Source organism: Lingula anatina, chromosome 2, assembly GCF_051362555.1.
Source record: "Lingula anatina isolate TDL-2025a chromosome 2, LinAna3.0, whole genome shotgun sequence".
NCBI classification, from domain to species: Eukaryota; Metazoa; Brachiopoda; class Lingulata; order Lingulida; family Lingulidae; genus Lingula; species Lingula anatina.
The window spans coordinates 46,692,314-46,713,393 of record NC_141768.1 but is presented as its reverse complement, the minus strand read 5'-3'; the positions used below and the strand labels follow the sequence as shown (position 1 = coordinate 46,713,393).

General features: G+C 35.3%; 1 protein-coding gene across 5 annotated transcripts in view; it reads right to left on the bottom strand.

Annotated features, from left to right (window-relative positions):
- Positions 1–21,080, bottom strand: part of LOC106155694 (inactive dipeptidyl peptidase 10) — a 100,374-nt gene that overhangs the window by 77,015 nt on the left and 2,279 nt on the right. The window contains exon 1 of one of the 5 annotated variants that reach the window (XM_087004320.1): positions 7,694–7,859. The exons of 1 other annotated variant lie outside the window; for it this stretch is intronic. In XM_087004320.1, coding sequence (XP_086860446.1) covers positions 7,694–7,738 — 45 coding nt within the window. In that variant the 5' untranslated portion in view covers positions 7,739–7,859. Of the gene's footprint in view, positions 1–50; positions 206–3,162; positions 3,706–7,693; positions 7,860–21,080 lie in introns of those variants that run through there. 3 more of the 5 variants (XM_087004311.1, XM_087004316.1, XM_087004318.1) reach the window with 3 other exon arrangements.

Here is a 21,080-nt window from a genome sequence, read left to right as displayed (position 1 = left end):
CAGCTCACTTAGTATAGAAGATTATAATGGCTTTCAGCCAATTTGCTTACCTGATAAACTGAAGTGCTATATTTGTGCATCATTCTGTCTGGGACTTTTGACAGCCCCCACATCTAGCCCAGTCCCATGGCAAACTAATGCAGTAAAATGTTGAGAGAGAATTTCAGGAGGGAGGTCGTTTATTTTTGTGTATTTTGTGTCTGTTGGTGTTGAGGCTATAATCACAGTTCTAATACTTGTGAACACACACCTCGTACTCATTATTGTTACCACAGAATGGGCAACATTGTGATTATTGTGCAGCCGGAGTCAGCTTATGTAAAGTGTGTGAGTAATCATTGCGCGCGGGTATCAAAAGGCGCTGACTGATTGTGTTGACAGACTGGCAGTTGCTTTCAGCCATGTCCTGGAGGCGGTGGGGACACATTGTTACCAACTTAAAAAGTAACTTTGAACCCCTTTGAACTTTAATTGAATTTTACGTTGCTTGACCAAATATATGTCAGTCCATTTTAGCTGGCTGACCAGTATTTGTTTGTTGATTGGAAATTAAAGAAAAATAGTCCTGTCTCATCTCCAATAAACTGCTACTTAGATATAGGTGTACAGTGAGGTCAGCACCCCCCCCCCTCCCCTGCACACAGAATTGATGAGGGTTGCATGACAAATAAAGCTGTCAATGCTCACCTTACTAAAATCCTGTTTAAGCGGTTTTCTTTACAAAGTCTGCAGTATAAAAAATTTATATAAAAATGGGTAGAAAAAATTCCAGTGTAAGAGACCTATGAATTATAGGTGTATTCATCTGGAATAGATTGATCTCACACTATCAAATCAACAAATAGACCTAAAAAATAACTAGAAGCTGCAATAACATACTGTCAGTATTCATTTAATTCTACCTCAGTCATGCCGCCTCATTTAACTCTGCTCATGCTTGATTTCTACATATAAAAAAGTCTATTTTTACCCTGCGAAGGACTTTAAAAAATATTTAAAGAGCACCTGTATTATAGGTGTGTAAAATTGTTGGTCATCACACTCCATTAACCGGGGCAATGAGATCTGTGTTCATTCAACCAGACACTAGAATGCTGCGAGGTATAGTACTTTAGAAAGGGATTTGCGTCACTTTGAAAATCCAATAAACCCTCTAGGAATATTATTGTTTTCTGAGTAGGTGAATGAGAGGTAATGGTTCTAATGTTATTCTTCAGTGTTTTGCACAAACGAAGATTTTTGAAATGATCTTTCAGTTTACATTAAGTAGCCATCATCCATTGGCGTACATGTATAGAAAAAAAATCAAATCTGTAAAGAGAGAAAATGAACCTTTGAAAATGAAGCCTATTTAGCGTATCACTTGTGGTTTTAATTGAATTAATTGACGTTTTCGTCAAGAGAATATCAACTGAAAGAAACTGAATTGCTCTTGCATGAATGTGAGTTTGTGCTTTCATACAATACAACCATTAGTGCTGCCTGCTAGCTTGCAAAGATTGCTTAGAATGAATATAGCTGTTAGCACATTTTCAAAGAGGCAGACATTACTCCAAAACTTAAATTACAAGCCCACTTACTACCGGTACATTTAGCAGTAAAATTGCCCTTGACGCGTATATACAACTGTTGTCGACTCTGCCTACTTAAGTCCTACGTGCATAAAGCATTAACATCAGCATCAGTGCTGATGCCTTCTATCAAATACAATAAAATAATGGAAAAATAATTGACACAGTCATTCAGTTGAAAAAAAAAGAACAGATTTAGCTTGAAAGATTTTTTTCTTGGAAGTATATCAACTGTCTATTTTTCTTGGAATTATTTGAACTCTATCGAAATACAAGTTCAGTTATCTATTGTATTATAAAGAATCAATCTGTTCCACATAAAGTGAATATGTGAAGGTCAGTCTGATCAACACTGGGAAATATGATATAAGCATTACTTGATGTTGTGGCATCTATTATGCATGTTCATTTTTCTCCCCACATGTTAACACAAGGTACAAACTCCAGGGGCAGATCCAGGATTTTTTAAAGGGGGGTCCAATTTTTCAGGAATGACTGGCTTTGGATGCAAGGCCGACCCTCGGGCCCCCTTGTACATGTAGTGTTTTGGACGGCAAACAGTGCCACTTGGAATGTTTAAGAACTAGATCAAAATTCTAATTCTAAGAGGGGAATATTTTAGTATGATTTTTTTTTCAAAAAACGAAGGTGGGGTCAGGACCCCCCTGAGCCCCCCCTCTAAATCCACCACTGAAACTCATCCATGATACATTTATTTATTCTGTTTTTTCCTTGCTACAGCATAACTCGAATATATATGTTGTCAGTATCTTAACTTTCAGTTCATGTTGTTGTTTTAACACCTAACCCTTTCACAGTGAATGTGTTCTTTACTGATCCAGTCTGGATTGGCTCACTTTAGAAGAGCGCATTTAAGGCCGCATAATTCACATCGAATTGAGCCATGACTCTACAAAGCCACGACCTAAATATGGCGGACGAAAATGAAAGGAAAACCACCTATTCTTTTAATAGTCTCCCCGCCTCTCACACCCCTCCCCATGCATCCTCCCTGCGGGGGTACAGTCATTAAATCTCGGCTCCATTGGGATGACATGATGTGAATGCAGCCTAAAACCGATGATTCCTGGACTAACTGATCCACCAATTAAATATGGTGATGCCGCTAATTCCCTGATGGTCTCCCCGTCTCCACACGCCCCATTAAATGGATCAAATCTCAGCACTAAGTTTTAATTGTATGGTCCCTGCATCGATGGCAAGTGTGGAGGCCGGGAGACCATCAGGGAATTAGCAGCATGGCTTTTAAATGGATCAGCCATATTTAGTCTGTGGATCTATTAGTACATGGACCAACTTGCTCTGAATGCGCTCTCAGAAAGGCCTACCTTCCATTTTTGCTGGCTTATTGGCTGCAGGGTAATACTCCCTTTCACAAGTATTTCCACACGTTCCCTTCCTGCTATTTAGTTAATTAATTAGCCGTGTTTGTGGAGGTTAATTAGGTGACTCTGCTACGTAATAGCCAGGTTGTTAAGTTGTCAATATCTCACAGTGAACCAGATTGGATCAGTTAAGTATACCACTTATACATGTGATGACTCTGGCTTTACCTACAGTGGCATCTTACCTTAAGTGTAGGGCGTCCTAGCCGCACATAGCCCATCAGAGGAAAACGAAACAAACGAAATGGTTTGCCTGCACTTGAACAGGGGGATTCCGGCTGCCTAACCTTGATTTCTGTCGCATGCACGCGTGTGCATGCTCGCTTTGACACGTGGTTCTGAATGGGCTTTGAAGACTCGTGCGATGCTGAGACCATGGACATTATGCCATCCGTTGCAAAACTGAACTCTCACTTATCTGATGATTTCACTGAGTTGAATTGAAAAACTAGCAAGCAGGCAAGCACATTCAGATCAATCCTGCAGCTTCATATTAAGATTCCTTGAAAAACACATCAGTCATTCTTCGCAGGCAATTTTCCAGTGAAAAAAAAAATTAGCATGCCCTCATTTCCTAAGGTTAGAAGATAGGAGTGATCCCGGTGCCTGTATCTTAGGCTGCCTACAGCATAATGCAATTTGCTGTGTGTTAGCTCCTCCTGTGTTGTGACTTGGCGGCAGCAGGCTGACGACTGCCGCACACCTGATGTGAAAACCCTACACCAGCACAATCTGCCTCAGATTTAATCAGCAAGTCAGAATTAAATCTCATCGGCTGTGAGATCTATCACTTCATTAGAGGGAGGACAGAGAGAGAGGCGGGCAGATATATATATGTATTGTATTGTACTGTCAAATCAGATTATGATACTGATCCACATGAACATTATATCATAAAATAAACTAGAACGTGTGGCTCAGCACATTGGGAGAAATGTCTTAGTATTTGGATAATCAGAAAATGGACAAATGTGTCTTTTGTATCAAAGGCATTTCAAATTGTGAAAGGTCATTAGAAGGTATTGATCACTTACAGTTAACTTTATTACTCATTAGCTTAAAGACTAACACTAAATAGTACAACTTTAGCATGCAGAAGTGATAGCTACGTGTATGTCGGGCATTCCCACTCATTAAGTGATTAACTAATAAAATCAAAGAAGGTAATCAAAGCAAAAGCAATAATGCTCTTATTGACTCTCCTCATTGCATATATAGTCGGTCTTTATGTTTTCCTTGATTCAGTCATTTTCATTGCTGCTCTGCCATTTTTCAGATGGTCTTAATAACTTATTAATGATAATTCTATTGCTTCAACAGTACCTAACTATGCAATTACCAGGGATATGTGTGTTAGTAAATGGATGCTGCATATTGCTGTAAGTGTAATGTTTACTATGGTGTATCTGAGAAGACAAGTTCTATATATATACTAGCTGATAACGGGTCATTGTAGTTTGTACTCTTCTTTATCCCAACTCATGCAATGTCAGTCTGTGATTTAAGTTAGTGACCACACCCTTTTATAATAATAATAACAATAATAATAATAATAATAATAATAATAATTATTATTATTATTATTATTATTATTATTATCTATTTATTTACTTTAAGTCTAAAATCCATTAAATGTGTTCAGTAGAATTTACATAATAGAGAAAACTACTACAGTTATCAAGATATATATAAAATCTCAAATTGTAAAAGATGGTGGTTTTAGTTTAAAAAACACTCTTTTAACACATGGAACCAATTACAAGTAAGATAATTATTAATTTCTTCATAGAAATGTGTTTAACTCATTTGTGTAGTTATTAGCTTATTCTTTTAGGTTGTACCCTCAGATGCAAAAATGAGGCTGAAAACAGTGAGATTGGAATCTATGTAAAAATAACTTATATTTATAAATAATTTAATATTTTATATATGCATGTTCACATACTTTGAGAACAATATGGCACATGCAGTAACACCAGAAAACTGAACTACAATGATTTATCACAGTGTTTCTGAATCTCCCCCTTAAATATAAATGATTTCCTCCAAAAAGTAATTAGTTAAGCAATGTAATTTTCTGGATTTGGTGTGGTAACTCTTGGGTCCCATCTGTGTTTCTATAGTAATGCTTTCTTAATTGATATCCTGTCTAGCCAGGAGATAAGATACTTTTAATTAAAAGTCTTACAGTAAGTTTTAAAAGACTTAAAAAACTTCTATAGCTTTTTTTATTTCTCATGGTTGAAAGAAAGATTACCCCAGCAGTGCATGTAGTAATTCTTCTGAAAAGAGAAAAATCTTTTTCCCTCAGGAGATGCAATTTTAAAAAATACTTCATCTTTGAATTAATTCAATATGGAATAATTTAAGGTATGTCTATACATATGAATGCTTGTGAATTGCATTTTTGCATTTTTTTCACACCTCTATGCTGTTTGCTGCGTGTGCCCTATGATTATTCAACACTTGTGCACTGTTGCAGTCTGATGCACAGATGTTCATATCTAATGACATGTAATCCTGGTACACAGTTAGACCTACTAGTACAGCACATACAGGCAAACATAACTCTAATAAAAATTGAGAAATAAGCAAGATTAATACTGTTTTCAAATCCAATCTCTTTTCTGAAGCATACCCTGAGCAAAATAGTGAATTCATTTTTTACATGCAGCTCAGCTTATTAGATCAGAGAAATGGGAAGGCAATGTTGTATTGAACAATGAGTACACTATGTCAAACCAAACACCTAGATGAAATATATAATTGCATTTGTGTTTTTCTTATGTTAACAAAGTAAATTTGGGTTTGTGTTATATCTGTTTTTCCAATAAAAAGAGACAAAATCTATACGGTTCATGATTTCAAAACATAGCTCAAGGGATTTTGAAAATAACTGACTGTATACAGGCACTGAACTGAGAGGGCAAAGTTGAGTAAATGACGAAAAAGTTGTTTATGAAAAGAGGTGACATTGTCCAAATTACTAAAGACATGATTTCCTATACTAATGTTGGAGATCATAAGATAAACTTGTGCGTGTGATTTGGGAAAGGGCAGCAAGTGCCTTTTCAAAAAAAAAAATTTTTTTGCCTAAATTACTAAATAAACCATTTATTAATACTACTGATATAAGTTTGTCTGTTGAGAGGCCGGGGGGGAAACTAATGCTAAACTTCTCCTTTGCATGATGAACATGTGTGTGTGTGTGTCTAAAAGTTACACAATCATCGTCTTATACAATACACAACATGTTGTTTTCACGATATATAAGGACTCCACGAATACTCTCATACAGATATCATCTCATATATGTACCCCATGCTTGTAAGGATAGGGCACCATATGTGGTATGAAAATTAATTTGAAGGTGAAGTAACCCTCACTGAACAGTAACAGGATTTATGTTAACTACTTGATCTTTTTGATGGAGGAAAAATTATTAATTTTTTAAAGGTGCTGTATTTTTTAACCCATAATTTCTTAAAATCAGAACCATTTCATTCCTATTGAGTGGTAGCAGCAAATTTAAAAACAGGCTAATTTATGGTTCTATTCTATGAATTAGTAGAAGCACCATAAATGCTATATAAAAATATAATTTTAGTTGTTATAAAATAATGTATCTGAAAGATTGATAATTTTTACCCATGAAAAAGATCGAGTCATAACTGTATTGACTGTTTTTCAGTTGTGATCCTTGGCTTATTTTCAAAAACCAAGGCTGGGTGTTAAGTCACAATGAGATGGTGGATCATCTGCAGTGCACATGAGTGAGGGTTCATATGGCACTGTGAGTGCTGTTAGTCATCAGAAAACAATTATGTTCTTCCGTTTTGTTGGCCATAACAGAAGCATCAAGAGGGCACACACTTTGTGCTTAAGCTGAAACGATGAAAGCTACATTCATCTACATGTCAGTGTAAATCGCAATAAACAGCCAGGGTGTGAATTGCACATCCCATTTTTTAGATCAGGTTCAGATTTATTGTACCTTGCGTCTCCGGAGCCAGCTTAATTGATGTCTGCTTGCAGCAAATGTGTGTCCTATAACAGTACTGCAGCCATTCCAACACCAGGGTCACAGGCAATTAAGGCACATGCAATTGCTTCATCTAAAATTTCTCCAGTTTAATTTTTTCTCTAAAAATTTCTCGAGGTGAGTCCAGCCAGGTACATGTAGGTTTGCCTCATTACCTTTCAACTGCTTTGGGACAACATTACTGGAAATACTTTCAGCAATGATAATACACTGTATTATACATAATGCTTGTGTTGAATTAGTGGACAGGCTTTTTAAAGTTCCCTAACATTTATGGGGTAAAAATTTCACACAAGTCCTGTATGATTTCAATTATATTGAAAAGAAAAAGTAATTGAAACAATGGATGAAAGTTGTAAAGGAGTAAAGAAACTGCCTAACCAGATTCATGTTTTATCTTTCTATTATAAACTGGAATTTTTTTCCTGTGACAAATAAAATTTGTTGCTCATTTTAAAAAACATTTATGTTGATATACCAAAAAGGAAAATTTGATAACTATACCGGGTATAACAAACTTTAAATTAACTTATATTGAGAGGGTTGGCTCTACATACAATTTAATGTTAATCCATACACCACACAATCCCATTTGTTAGACAAATGTAATCAAAATTTTGAATATATTCACCACAGTTTGTAAACTAAACAAAAACAACAGCCATATAGTATACCTTCTTCTCAGACTTCTCTTTGCTCTTCACTCCCACGGAATACATAGTAAATTGTTCCTAAATATCCGCTGTGATAGTCTGTCCATTCAAAACTCCATAGTGGCAATGAGTGCTTCGTTTTCCGGCATTCTGTTCCCTTTATTGAGGTGTGCACTCTATTCCTCGGAGTTTTCAAGTAACCAGCGCAGCTCAAAGAAATATTTGCTTATGGGAACGTACAATTACCGTATGTATCGAAATCAATGGCAGTGTTGGCAGACAGGACCCATAGTGCAAATATCTGCATCTGTTTCAACACTGAGGCCAAGAAGCTATTTGCTCATAGTGTATTTGGATCTCAATATTTTATTGATTCTATGATATTAATTTGCATAAATTTTGATTAAACTCCCCGAAATGAGCAGCTTGTGTGCTTGTAGGAAGCTTTGGTTTTTAATCACAAAGTTTGTTCAGGCATCATGACTTATTGTTTTCTCATTTCCATATTGATTCTCAGCTCCTGGAAAATAATGTGTGTTTCACTATGGCGGCATATTGACAGGACAGATGAGCATACATGACCATACTACCACCCAGCGGATAAGCCAGCGCTGACTTTATATTGAACCGAGCATTAGTTAGATAAACCTCTTTTTAAACATGCTTGTCAAACCACCCTTTAAAGGCTATTGATTGATTCACTACTAGTGGCATTTATATGATACTAATTCTGCGTATTTTGAAAAGCTTTAATTTCTTGAATAATTCAGGCAGTAATGTGGGTTGCTCTTGTGTTGTAACACTAGGAAAAAAATCTTCAAACAGCAGCTAATGGACCATTTATGGCGATCAATTTTTACCTCCAGCAGTCTGGTTTTCAGTTTATAACTTATTGTGTGCATTCAGCCGCAGAAACCAGTGAATAACAGCAAGGGGAGGATGCCCTTTCTCCTTATACGTCATCTGACATAATTGCTTCCTTCGATTATGATTTTGTAATCAAAAGATCATTTGTTGGGTTGTGTGGGTGTTTGTATGTGTGTGCATGTGCGTGTGTACATGCATGTAACCATTGTTTTTCAATAACTCATCAAAATTTCTGAAATTTTTCAATAATAGACTCTCAGTATCAGTTAGTTACAGGGTAAAATGTTCAAAATGCCTACTTCCCCACATAAAGACTATTAGCTATTTATGCAGCTCATTAAAAAGCTAATTGTTAAATTGACTAGCCAAATGGAAGAGAGATAAAAACTAGTAAATTACTTCCCCACATACAGTGAATGCTGGTATGTCATTAACAAATCAAATTGTAAAAAAAACTCTTGCAAATTTGCAGCAAAATTCACCTTGCAAATGAGGTCTGTTGCACATTTGCTAGAAACTCAATACTTTCTTGAAAACCAACTAAAGACTTAAGACACTCTTGCAAATTTACTTGCCACAAATGTGCAGCAACACATTTTTCTTAAAACTGTTTGTCACAAATTTTAACTAAATGCAAACCATTCATTTTGGTATGATCTAGAGGGAGGAGAGCTCTTGAAAACTCTTGGAGAAATTACTACCCCAGATACAGTAATGCTGTCATCTCAACTACAGCAATGGGCACATTCTGCTTCTTTTTTTTCTCAGAAAGCATGAACAGATTTTGATTAGTGGCTGACACAAAATGAATGATAAAAGTAGCTATCAAAACAGGCAAACAGAAAATTAATGCTCTTGCTGCATGCAGATTTGTCTTCTTTTTTTTCATTGTTTTTATAAGATGATTCATTGTTTTGACAGATTGGTGGTTTGAATAAACTGATACAGCTGAATGTTAGAAGTAAATACTGGGAATTAAATGAAAGCTTTTATAATTAATCACTAGCATATCCGATACTTTTACCAATTGGGGGGGGGGGGGGGGGGGGGGGGCATGATACATATCTTTGCCAAATGGATAGCAGGCTGGCAAATATAAAAAAATAGCTGGCAAGGTCAATTTTACTATAATTTTTACTATATTATTTTACTATATTTCTGTACTATATTATTTTGGGCGTAGAGATGGAAATTTGATTGAGTTTTGACTTGATTCTCTTCATTGTTATACTTGAATTAAAGTTTAGGTATTAGATAGTATGTGTATTTAAACTAAAATGGCATTAGAAGGTATGTGAAGAATTTTCTCATTTTTTGCACAACATGATAATAACAGCATCTGTTTAAAAAAATGACACTATTCTGTAATCATGTAAAAAAATGTTATATAATCTCAAGCCATGCAGTAAGGCTGCGTTCACATGAAAAACCTAAATTCTAAAAACCTTAAAATACATTGGCGGTATCTAGTGATCACGGTCTGTGCCCTGAATAACCCGCGGGGTAATTAACTAGCAGCGCGAGCGAGTCGTTTCCAAAGCTGTAATTAATTCTCGGCTGTGCTCGGAGGAGATTCTGACGCCTGGATGCATTAGCAGTTGTATCTCTAAATTGTGGATTTTGTCAGTTTACACCCATATCTGTCGTGTGTATATGGACCATATCTTCTTCGTCTTGTTGTTGCACAAAATCGACAAACACATTTTTCAAAGCAACCGCAACCGTCATTTTCTTTCTCTCTGCGCATACGTCCAGGTATCAGAATTTTCATATCCCTAGCTTTAAAACAATCATCAAGAAAGTCAGTCGTGCATTTTGCAATTATTGGGAAGTAACTTGCTCGCTCTGCTAGTTAATTACGCCGCGGTGTATTCAGGGCACAGACCGTGATCACTAGATGCCGCCAAGAGATTTTTAGGTTTTTAGAATTTAGATTTATCATGTGAATGCAGCCTAAGTCAGACAGGTTTGTTCCCTGGCCATGGGTTCCAGTTGTCTAAAAAAAAATCTTGACAAATTTGTTTCCTCATCCATGTCCTGCTTGACCATCAGCCTTTTTAGCTGGAGTTACTGGGGTACAATGGCAGATTTAGGGGCGGGTCGAGGAGGGGTTGGGGTTCGGCTTCGCATTCGCAGTCTGTCATAACTTAGTAGCTCAATGTTGAATGTTCTATTTGTATCCCAATGTTGAAAATATTCCACTTGTGAGATTGAATAAACTTGAACCTGAACATTCCCAAAAATCGGTTCTCCCCTTCAGACAAATAATTCTAGATCCGACCCTGGGTTTCTAGAAAAACAAAATTATCTTTACCTGAAACGAGCCTCAGGGTTTATCTAAAGATCAGTGAATAAAGAGCAGAGCACGACATTGCATCAGTTGGCATCTAGAAGTGTTTTCTCAGTTGCCTGAAACTGGTGGCTTCTGTTCATTTTCCTCAACTCACTTGGGAGCACTACCCTAGCCTATAGCTAAGGTGGACTTTTTATTATGGATAGGAAAAAAATTGCTTCTCTGAAACCTAATTGTCTTGACATTATTTTAGCCCTGCAAATGCAGTTAAACTTGTGTGGTTGTCTCAACCTCTAACGAGGTCTTATTAGATGTTGTTGATAGATGTTTTAAAGATATTTTTAAACACTAAGGACTACAATAATTACCCTAATCAAGTAAACCTTGCTTATGTGACGTCATATCTGTAAAAGCCATTAGTTAATTAGGTGTGCAAAATGGATAAATGTTACAAAGGGAAGGAAGTCAGTTGCCCTATGCAGTTACTGACTGTGATGCAATTGCAGCTCATTGGTGCCAAAAGCTCTCTGGAGAAAGATTTAACTCTAGGGAAAACTAGATTGATGTAGAAGATTACATTAATTTTTCTAGCATATCAAGAGGAAGCCATATTAATTTTCCGCTGTTGTGCAGTTTCGAATAAAAAAAAATGATGAATGAGGTCTTTCCAGTTTTTAAATTTGTAAGCATCTCTTAAGAGAACTCTAGAGGCAGATATAGTATGTAACTTTATCAATTATTCGCAAGTGTCAATTTTAGTTTTGGTGCATGTGCAGATAAACAGAAATGGACAACACTATCTTTTACATGAATAAATGCAATGAAAATGCATTAACTTCGTATTAGCTACATAATCAACACCATTAACATCAAGGCAGTGTAGTGAGATTATAGCAAGATAGGACAATTGATCATAAATTACATTAATACAATTCTGCAGCATTTGTTTTCAATTGCAGTACTGCTGGAGTGCTGATGAAGTTGTCCCTCTGGTGAATGAACTCATCACAGAACCATGTGGTGCAATTAATTGACCACTTATGAAGTTAATGGGGCAGGATTGCACGAGCATGGTAAAAGCAATCAAAACAAACTTTCCACTGCTTTGAAGGAAGACTGAGGGAGTCTAGGACTAGGTTCCCATGCCTAGAACGATCTAACAGGATCGATCCATCTCCGAGGGGTTTCTTGCTAAATTGCTTTCAACTCAAGCAGCTTAGATGTCTGGCACACCCACTGAAGCTGCTAAACAACAATTAATTACCCCCTAGCAGCTTCAGTAGCTGTTATACAGACATCTAAGCCGCCTGAGTTGACCACAATTTATTGAGAATCCCTTTAGAAATAGATTGATCCATAGTTAGTAGGATAGCTGGTCTGGGAGTGGTCCCCAGGGGGAAGTCAAGCCCACAAAGTATAGTAAAGGGGTATGAGTGACACCTGCAACCATTTTAAAACAGAAATACAAGTGGTGTCTGCAGGATTTCATCTGCCATGAATGCAAGTTTCTAGAAACGCAAGACTGAATAATATAGTGAATGAATAATGGCCACAAGAATAAACAATAATTTAACCAAAGAAGTTTACTGAGCAGATGGTGCAAAGATGCTTTAATGGCCTGGCTATATATAATACATGTACATGTAGTGTTTTATCTAAATGAAATTACCTGTTGTGCAATTGTCAGTGTATTGGGGTAGGAATGCCAAGTATTCCCTCAATGGAATGGAATGGAAAACTTAATTTCAAAACATTGGTTGGAATTACACGTACCTGTCAGTTGCATGTAGAAATCTAGGTAAAGGTACATACTGGTGTTGTAGAAATTGAATGGCTGGTTGCTGGCTGCAGTCCTAATATCCCAAATATAGTTTGTAATGGGAATTTCTCCCCCCCCCCCTCCCAGCTGGTTGCCAAAAGACTCACAACTATATAAGCCTAGAATCAAGTGAGATTTCACAGAATTTGGAGAAAAGTGGGATCAGAAATAATAATAACAGATTAGTGAGTATGTTATAGCAAATAACAGATGACAGAATTTATCCACATATTTTTCTGTTTATTTTCCCTCTAGTATTGTAGAATTACAATATTTTGTACAACACACCATGTATTTTTTTAATGTATAAGTATGAATTTATTTCTGTTACACTGATTGTATATATATTATGTATATCCTAACTTGTAAAACACTTTGTACTTTCTGCTTATGTTGGAATAAATTGCCATCTATCTATCTATTGATTGTCAATTTTGCATTTTATTTCTTAGACAGCATATTCCCCAAGCATAAAATTTCATCCTTTTTGCTGAAAAGTTTCCCATTTTCCAGATTCTCCCATGTCTTCTAGTTTTGTAAAATTGATTTCACACTTGTGCAGTCCCAGCCACTACAGTTAAATCTGTCTCAGATGATATCCATAGGTTCTGATAAACCATTATAGTCCTTGTTCAGGCCTGTAGCCAGGGGAGTTTCAGGGGTTTGAAAGAACCCCACTTCTTGCCAGGAAAAGGTCCCCTCTGGGTAAAATTTTATCTAGGTACATGAAGGTTTCATGGTAAAAGGTCCACTTTTTTAGAAAAAAGAACCCTGGCTACAAGCCTGTTGATATACTGTATACTTTTTTTCATAATAAACATTGAGATTCGGTATGATGGACTTTTTTATTGATCAATCATTATTATTATTTTTGTTATCATTTTATTTATTTTTCTATTTAGCCATTATAATTATAAAGCATTAATTACATGTACAACACATTACAATACAAAACAATATCCTGTATAATACTTTTAATTTTTTTGAAAAAAAATGATGAAAAAAATTTAGGAAGAGGTATGAATTAATATATGATGTAAGATGGGTAATTAATCTTAATGTAGTATTACAGTAATTTCACTGACAGGTGTTATATTTCTTACTCACCACTAATTCAGTATTGTTGTCATTGAGGGTGACTGTGTATTCCTGAATTACCGGTATACTAAATGTCATATTCTATTGTACAGAATTTTTCATATTGATTGATAATGTGGACAAAAATATATGTACAAGAGTGCTTTAATTAATTTTAATCAACTTTAGTTTAAAAAATGGTTCATTTCTACATCAGAGAATTTTGAAAATATCCTGTATGCAGTACATTTATTACACTTCATTTCCATAAAGTATTTTAAAATTGATATCATCTACAAAAGTGACATCTTCTGTGTTAGTTTAAACATGTACCATTTTCTGAAGTTTGGTTAATATTTAGGCAATTAAAATGTGATGGAAGTGGATTCCCCTGAAGCATTTCCAGTGAATTTTTTAAGAATTCTGAATTATTTCCTCTGGATTAACCATGGCAGTTATACCATTGTAAAGCCGTGAATTCCTTCCCTATCAAACTACATGTACCAGAGTCAGTGCCTTCTTGAAAAGACCAAAACAGAGGATCAAACACCTTTTTTAAATTAAATGACTGTTGTAGAAATCTATTTTTTCATGTAGTTCGTTTAATGAACTTATTAATTTATCTAAAACTGATTAAGAAGTGAGACTGATTTCTCCACAAGTGACAAGTACTGGTAATAAGACATATACAGTACCATGCCTCTGAAAAGTGGATATGGTTTCATAGGCAAAGCAAATTACTAGTGCCTTGACAGTAAAAGAACCTTTCCACAAAAAGATATCCTAAAACCAAGATATCTAAAATTGTGGCTTCTGTTATCAACTAAAAAAACTGAGTAGATCAATATACTGGTGCAGTCTACTTGTGAGAATTTTTTTGCAAGTAATTATCCAGTCTTCATATTACAGCTTGCTGAATAAATGTGAACTGCCCCTTGTTTTTTTTTTTTTTTTTTTTTTTTTTTTAAAGATGTAACTGTCCATATGTATCAATCATGGACAAATTATGAAGTGGAGTTATAATTTCCCCTTATGTCTATTTTGGATTCTTTATTTGTCAGTAGTTCTGTTATTCCTTAGTAGGATATCCTTTACATGTACCAATTTAATTGTCATAATCTGTCATACTTTCATCCTCAATCAACACTTTCAATTAAAGCAATCAATAAAAAGAGAATTTAAAAATCGACTCATGCCTGCTTTTGCGGGCATGCTGGGCAAAGAAGAACGTTTCTATCTTCAATCTTCACCTCCACAAGAGTATAATAATCACATCCATCTTGCTTTTCCTTTAATGGCAGAAATTCTGTTATAATTCATCAATATACCTTCCCACCCTGCTGTTTGATATATTGGAGCTGAAGAACCATCTGATTTCCCACATATTTCTTACGTCATTCTCAGTTTCTTTCATAAACTGCAATCTTAAATGCAATATAATATTATGATTTAGATCTTCATGTATTTCAACTGGAATGCAGTGTCTTTGGCTCTCTCTCTCTCTCTCTCTCTCTCTCTCTCTCTCCCTCTCTCTCTCTCTCTCTCTCAAACCCTGGCAGCTAATATATTTAATTATAACTTCATACCAACCATCACAGACAACTCACTATCTTCCATAATCAAATCAATAATAATTAAATTAAGATATTAATAATAGTTCATTAAGCTCTAAATGGCACATTGCATGAATTTACACAGTCACTGCATATGCAAAGTGGCTATATATATATATATATATAATATTATAAAATACAAAGGCACATGAAATAAAAACTGTAATAACACTTATTTAACTGAATAACATAATGCCTTGATTGTCCAACAAAATGACAATTTATTTAAAGAAAAATTTTATTTAATATTATGTGAAGTGAACAAACTAGTGCATGGATCAATGTCAAAAGATAAGGTATGAACTTTTTACTTTTGAACATCTCCCAAAGTTATATTTTCTATGTCTGCAAAGTTACTAACCCCCCCCCCCCCCTCCAATTTAGATTGTAAAAATAATAAAAAACCCAAGTTGAAAGTATCTTGTGGGAAATTTTCTGGTGAAATACGTATACAGAATGAGAAGGCGATGTTGTGAGTCATTTCCAACTTAATTATTTATCAATTAGAAAGGTTACAAAACATAATAGTTGAAGTGCAGACTCAGAGCAAGCAATGATTCATGGGAAGGAAAAAAAAATTTTTTTTTTCTTGAGAGAATTCTGCCTTGCTGTTAAAATCCTGGAAAGCAGGTCTTTGAAAAATGTGGCTTAGAAACAGACTGACTGATCATACGTTTGCATCCGCCTTCAGTGGTGGATTTAGGGGGGTACCATGTGGGTCCTGACCTCCCCTCTTCAATTTCTGAAAACGGTCACACCGACGGTCCCCTCTTGAAATTAGAATTTTGACTATCTGAATCGTAGTTCTAAACAATACCAAATGGCACTGTTTGCCCTCTAAAATATCAAAATTTTATAGAGCTCTTTACCGCCCCCCCCCCCTTCAAATAATCATGGATCTGCCCCAGGCCTTCTCCTCGAACTCTGACGTACAGACCTGTTGATCAATGACTCTCTTTTCAATGGCCAGAGTAGATGTCACATTTGGAAAAATTACATTTCAAGTAAATGGGAAAATGGACTGTTGATAACCTTCAAGATGTCGAACATAAAACTAAGAGTGAAAAGCTTTTTGGTATGTTATTACATATAGCAATAAAGGCTAATATAAGAAGTGAAATTGTACATTATCCAAGGCCATGCTTATGCCCCTGCTTCTTTGAGGGGATTGTATAGGTTTGTGACACATACAGAATTGTTTCTGAGCCTGGAAGTGGTGCTGATGCACTAGTAACTGGTTTACAAATGGCAAAGCATTATCAGTGTGCTTAAAATGGCTTCATATTCCCATGGGGCTAAACTTGTAAAAGAATATACTGTTGTTGTTAGTGCAGCACTGTTGGTATCCTTGCTTATCTCACTTAACAAAATTACTTCCTGAAAAAAAATTGTCATTTGCCTTTAAGATGAGTCAAACAATTTGCGTAAATCTGATGGTGACTTTTTTGTCTGTTGGGTAATTGAATTAGTTATAATTTATTGAAATCAGAGAAAAAAAAACACTTATACAAATTTAACTTACGTAGCTACTGTAATGTGATCACAAATGGAAGAGGCTCCAGACTGAATTGCCACATGAATTTCATGAAGCTTCTGCATATTATTTGAAAAATACCTTATCATTTATTGTTTTGTGTAACATGTATATACTCATGTATTGTGTAGTTTGGGTTGCACAAAAGTGTAACTCATCATGCAAGTACATTTTTGGACTGGTATTGTTAACATCTTTTGTAAATTATACAATACGGGGGCAGATTCAGGGACATTTTCTGACAGTCTTCCAAATTATCTTTGTTTATCTATCCTCCATTTTTGACTGTCTTCCAACAGAAAAAATAAGATGCTTATCAATGAAAACTTAAAAAATTATGACAGTTTTCCTGAAGACCCAGAATACGGCTTTCATCTGCGCCTGCAATACTAGGCCTTTGCATTCAAAATTACTTCAACAAATGATAAAATGAACTAAAAAACAAAAATCCTATACACTGTTATTTTGAGCATGGTTGTAAAAGTATTCAAAATCAATCTTATTTATACATTTGTACTAAATTCATTGGAGAAATGTAATTCCTTTAGGCCTGATGATACAAAGGTGTTAAGTGGACTTTCTTCACACAGTGTTATTAATGATGATGCACAATAGAGACAGTGAAGCTCTATGGTAAGGAGGGGGGGGGGGGAATTGATGGATCCAGTCTATGAGAATTTATGCTAGGTCACTCCATTAAAATAGATTTTGTTGATGTCTTATTCTCTATTTTATTAATACCCAATTTTCAACCAATTAATATATTATACCCAGATTCATTATCTAGTGCAGTTTTTATTTCATTTTGTAACAAATTCTTTTATTATAACCTTGGCATTAATCTATGCTGTTTTTTATGTGGCATATTAAAGTTATATGCACAAATAATTTTCCAAACAGCATTTTGATACTAAAAGTCCCTCCCTTTGCTTATAACCTATTCCTTTCCCTTTTGTTACAAGACATGGAAAAATTTAAAACAGCCTGGCTTTTTAGTCTATAAACATCTGTTCAAGCTGTATTTGAAAATGCCTTATTTTAGCATTACATTTATTTCTGCACTAAATATTGATTATGGCCACTTCTTTGAGCAGGTGTCATTTTCTCTAAAAAATGAAATGGCTTCCATCATCTTTTATTATTAATAAGTGCTGCATTGTTGAGAAATATACCTTGATGTTGATGTGCATGAAAGTGGAAAATCCATTTCCTTGATGAAACTATGTTTGTTGAGATGAAAAGTAAAATGGACTCATCATATGAACTGTACTTTCCAATACTAGTGCAAAAAGCCTTAATTCTATTCTGTATAAGGCTGCGAGTTTGTGTTCTTTCATTCTGGAGTAAATTTTAAGCATAATGTTTACATTGGTTTTTCAGTGCCTCTCATGGATTTCTTTTCTAAAGCATCAAATGTATGGGATCACTAAAATTAATAATGATGAAGGTTTACACAAGGCACAAACCCATCAAAGTGCCACAGGTTTGATCCATCTTACTATTCTAACTCTGTCCCTTGATATTGAGTTCCAGATAATGATGAATGAAGAGTACCATCACAAATGAAGCTCAAATGTTTAGACCTAGGAAAACCCTTTTTGCACAATCGTTCTATTGTTGAATCATTGATTGGATACTTCATTGTAATCAGTGTTAGGACAGTGCACTGCGAGTTTACATTGCTGCTTTGACAGTGCTTGATTCTTTAAACCATTAAAATCTTGTTAGGTGTGTGGGATCTTCTGATCAAGCCCCAAGACAGGGGGTTTGAGAACTGCCTTTTGGACAGAAAAGGTCTGAACTAATACATCAAAATTAGAGTCCTACATCATTTTTCATAATTGGTCAACTTACAGGCCAGGGTGGTTTCATGGCATTCCAACGAACCACCCTTTTTGCAGAGAAAATATTCCCTCCAGGTAAAATTTGTTCAAGGTGCACAAAGGTTTCAAGTTTTAACATGCTTTAAAAAAACTCCACTTTTGCAGAAAAAGCACGCCTTTAGAAATTGCTGGCTTGTTCCAATATGTGTAGCCTTAAGTATTGTTGTCATTGCTGAAACCACTTACACCAAGAGTTATGTTCAGTTTCATTATTTTCTAAAAATTAAACAAAACTTTATATTGTATTGTACATGTACGTGTGCATGCATGTGTGAATATTGGAATATTACACCTTGGTTAAAATGATGTAGAGCAAGTTCAATAAGCCAAATTTGGAATTTCTAGTTAGTCATTTGTCATTTCACTATACAAAATGAAAGTGTACTTTGTATTCATATTTCTTATTTGAAAATTAATAGGTTTGATCCCAGACATATTCAAACTCTTCAAATATCAGCTTTTATGTGTGATGTAATAGATGTCTGTAGTTCGGTGTATAATATCTAAATTAAACAGTAAATTACAAGGATATATATTAACAGGGCCTTATTCATGGGGCTCAGGGAATGGGGGTGAACACCCATGGCTCATTTCTCAAACATAAAATGTACTCGTATTTCTCTAACATTAAATGTATACTCTTGTGAATGAACCTCATTTTTCTAAGAGGTGGGTTTTGTCTGTGCATTGTTGGATAAAATATAACAGTTATTTATAATTAAAAGTATTGTTTGCACTTTAGGAGCTCTGTTATTAATTTGACTGATGAAAGTTTTTATCAGTTTGATCAGACAAAAATTAAATTGTTCAGTGATCATATGTAAAACTGAATGGGAAACCTTTGTAGCTTCAAGATAACAATCAATCTCAAGATATCTACAGTGTATATCAGTTGGTCGCAGGTGCAACTGTTGTAGCCCATTATTGTCAGTATGTACACCAGCAGTGTCACTAAACATAATCTGTTGGATCTTTGAGCTTACCTTGATTGGATCGTAGCCAGGAGGGAAAAGTACTAGAGACAAACAGTGTGTCTTACAAAACACCAAGGCAAGGCGAAATACATCAGAGTGCTCAGATTGAGCGCATTCAGAACTGCGGACTAACAGATCTGTGGATCAAATATGGCTGACTTACCTGAATGCTTTTTGCGTAATCCCTGCAGGGAATCTATTCATTGTCTTATTGGGAATTAAGCGACAAGCTTTTTAGTCGGTCACCATATTTGATCCGCTGTTCTGAATGTGCTCATTGTCTGAGTAAGCTTGCTAGTACTGGTGGGCAGTATGGCTGACAGGGGGCGTCTTGATAGTCCTAAGGTTCATTATTGGTCCGAAGGTTCATTGGTCCAAAAATCGTAGCATTTTCATCAGTTTTTTTAATCAAAGATTTGTTGGTCCTAAAGGTTCTTTAGTGAAAATCCAGACCAATGAATCTTTGAACTATTGCTATGGCCCCAGCTGACATCAAAGAAGATCAGTCATCCCTCCTCTCAGTTCAACAACATATTCTAAATCTCTCATCACCTAAACAACATTTATGATGATAAACTATGTACAGCAATTATATCTGACTTCAAACATATAAAATTAAAATAAAAATGACAAAAAGAAAATGATTGCATTTCTAGCGATGCACTCAAAGTCTCTACTTTAACTAGGAGTCACATTACAGCATGTTATCCTGCAGCAATTAAATTGACAGAATATTGATTGAGAAGGAATGGTTCACATTATCACAAAATTTATAGGTTTTTATATCAGAATTTTAAAAATAATTGTTGATCTGGTATTGTGTGACAGGAATACACAAAGTTGCTAGTAATAATTATATAAAGACTGTTCACTTCTGTGTTTATGTTGTGTTACCAGTATTCAGTCATTGGAATTCATTGCTGAAGATGCCTAATGATGATGTAACCTAGACTACATGTACATGAGATGAAAATGGATCTGTGCCAGTGACAGGAATAATTTAGAATTGATCCTACACCACTTGATAAGATCCAAGATTTCCCCTGCCTCTCCTACATGAAATTCCTAATATAACAGTTCATTTTATGCGATGTGTTAAATATTGTCGTCTTACACTGCAGTGAATGTTAACTGATATTCTTGACATCCTTGCATGCTTCACATTAGTGTACATTTCATACCCCAAGGTAACTTGTGTCGCATTTAATATATTATTTTACCTCTGTCATTTTGTGAATTAGAGATACATGTACAACTCTGAACACCTGTGGCTGATGTATATTGCACCACATGTTTTATAGCAAAACACACACACACACACACAAACACACACACACACACACACACA